Source organism: Arachis hypogaea, chromosome 15 (assembly GCF_003086295.3).
Source record: "Arachis hypogaea cultivar Tifrunner chromosome 15, arahy.Tifrunner.gnm2.J5K5, whole genome shotgun sequence".
NCBI lineage: Eukaryota > Viridiplantae > Streptophyta > Magnoliopsida > Fabales > Fabaceae > Arachis > Arachis hypogaea.
Window position 1 is genome coordinate 127,344,087 of NC_092050.1, and position 2,460 is coordinate 127,346,546.

The following is a 2,460-nucleotide window of genomic DNA, read 5'->3' on the forward strand; positions in this document are numbered from 1 at the left end:
CGGTGGAGAAGGAGCGTGACCAGGCCGTCTCATTGGCTAAAGCCGCCAAAGCCGAGGTCGAGGAGCTCAGGAAGAAGTTGAAGGCGACCAAAGAGCAGGGGAAGAGCGCGATTTCTATGACTGAAGATGCTCTGAAAGCCCAAGTGAAGATCGTGGCTCCCGAATTCGACACATCGGCTATCGGGGTCTTCAAAATGATCCAAGACGGCAAGGTTGTCGACATGCCTAGGAAGTGACTTCTTATAACTTGAACATTTTGATGTAGATTTGTTGAACATTTGTTGCATGTTTTGTAATTTGATACTTCGTAACATTTATGTTAAGTTAGTCGTTTGGCCGAGTGGCCGTTACTATCTTTCGCCTTGCTCGTCATATTATTTTTGTTATCGCCTTTTTGGGGTGGGCTCATTGCTTGTGCCCGTTTTGTCGTTTTTACGTTGGTAACGATTCGGACCGATTTGGTCGTGTTGTTGCCGTGTTAATTATGGCTATGGTCCATCTGGCTCCCGGGGTGATCAGTCCCGGGCTGCCGTTTTAGGACGCAATCGTGTGAAACGCGTATTGGGGAGCAACAGATAAGTAGGAGAATATTTTGACAAGTGGGAATTAATCGTCAGCTAGGCAAGCTTGTTAATATGGCAAGTATTCGATAAGAGTAAATAGCTAAAAAGTGACTAAAAATTAACATGTGAACAGAGCAAGCATACATGAGTCCGTTAGGCCTCCTGGTCGGTTTGCCTGAGTCAGGAGTAGAACCTTCTCAGGTTACCTGCATTCCATGTTCTAGAACCTTCCCAATTTGCCTCCAGCTTTCCTTCTCCAAGGGTCGGCAGACCGACGTCGTTGCGTTGCAGAACGAGGTCTCTTTCCCCAAAATCCCTCCTGAGGACTTTAGCGTTGTAGCGCAGGGCTATTCTTTGTTTCAACGCTGTTTCTGACAAATGGGCCATCTCCCTCGTCTCCTCCACCAGGTCCTTTTCTACTGCTTCGTCCACACCTGCGAGCAGTAGCCGCAGGCTCGGTTCGCCAATTTCGACGGGTATCACGGCGTCGACCCCGTATGTTAGGCGAAAAGGGGTTTCTCCCGTAGTGCTTTGCTCGGTTGTTCGGTAGGACCACAGGACCGAAGCGAGCTCGTTGGCCCATGCACCTTTCTTGTTGTCTAGGCAGTTCTTAAGGCCAAGTAAGATGACCTTGTTTGCGGACTCTACTTGTCCATTTGTCTGGGGGTGTTCAACTGAGGAAAATTTTTGTTTTACCCCTAGGCCGGTGAGGAGCTCCGTGAACTTCTTGTCAGTGAATTGTGTTCCATTATCCGAGATGACGACCTCTGGGATGCCGAACCGGGTTATCACCTGTCTCCACATGAACTTCCTGCAATTAGAGGAAGATATGCTGGCCAGTGGCTCAGCCTCTATACATTTGGTGTAGTAGTCGATGGCCACTATGAGATATTTGACTTGTCCTGGGCCAACTGGGAAAGGTCCTAGAAGGTCGACTCCCCATTGAGCGAAAGGTCGTGTAGTCGTCAGAAGGCTCAGCTCGGAGGCCGGCGCCTTGTGGAAATTGGCGTTTTGTTGACACTTTACGCACTTTCTAACGAATTCCCTGGAGTCCTTCATCATTGATGGCCAATAGTGTCCAGCTCGGATGAGCTTCCTCGCTAGGGCTTTGCCCCCGATGTGGTGGCCGCAACATCCCTCGTGGACTTCTCTAAGTACATAGTCCGTCTGGTCGGGGGGCAAGCACTTCAATAGGGGCTGGCTGAGCCCCTTTCTGAACAGTTGCCCTTGTATGATTGCATATCTGGCCGCCTCCCTTCTCAATGTTTTGGCCGCTTTCTCATCGTCAGGCAACTTGCCGAGTTCCAGGAAGTTTGTGATGGGGTCCAACCACGAGGGGCTTGACTTCGTTAAATAGAGGGCGACCGTTGGCTCCTTCACCATGCCTTGGATGAGAGACCGGTTACCCACTCCTGGCTTCGTGCTCGCTAGTTTGGACAGGAGGTCCGCCCGTGTGTTCCTTTCTCTTGGGACGTGTTGGATCGTGACCTCTTGGAACTGACTTGTCATTTCTTTAACCTTTTCCAAGTATTTTTGCATGAGGGGGTCCCGGGCTTGGTAGCTTCTGTTTACTTGCGAGGCGACGACCTGTGAGTCACTGCATACTTCGACCTTCATTGCCCCGACTTCCCGAGTTAGTATTAGTCCGCTTAGGAGAGCTTCATATTCCGCTTGATTGTTCGACACAGGGAACTCGAACTTGGTCGATTGCTCGTAGATGACTCCTGCCGGGCTTTCTAAGATGACCCTGGCTCCCCCGGACGTTTGGTTGGAGGCCCCGTCCACGTGGAGCCTCCACCGTGTGCCTGTTTCCTCAGGAGGATCACCCGTTACCTCAACCAAAAAATCTGCCATTGCCTGGGCCTTGATTGCGTGCCGGGGCTCATACTGCAAGTCA

The 2,460-nt window shown here is 50.9% G+C and overlaps 1 protein-coding gene across 1 annotated transcript; it reads right to left on the minus strand.

The window, feature by feature from the left end:
• Window positions 1–743: 743 nt before the first annotated feature.
• LOC140179310 (uncharacterized) lies at window positions 744–2,180 on the minus strand. Its single transcript, XM_072218033.1, has 2 exons — window positions 1,722–2,180; window positions 744–1,355 (listed from the first exon to the last, which is right to left on the minus strand). The coding sequence occupies exons 1-2, from the start codon at window positions 2,178–2,180 to the stop codon at window positions 744–746; spliced, it is 1,071 nt and encodes a 356-aa protein (XP_072074134.1).
• Between the last annotated feature and the right edge of the window lie 280 nt (window positions 2,181–2,460).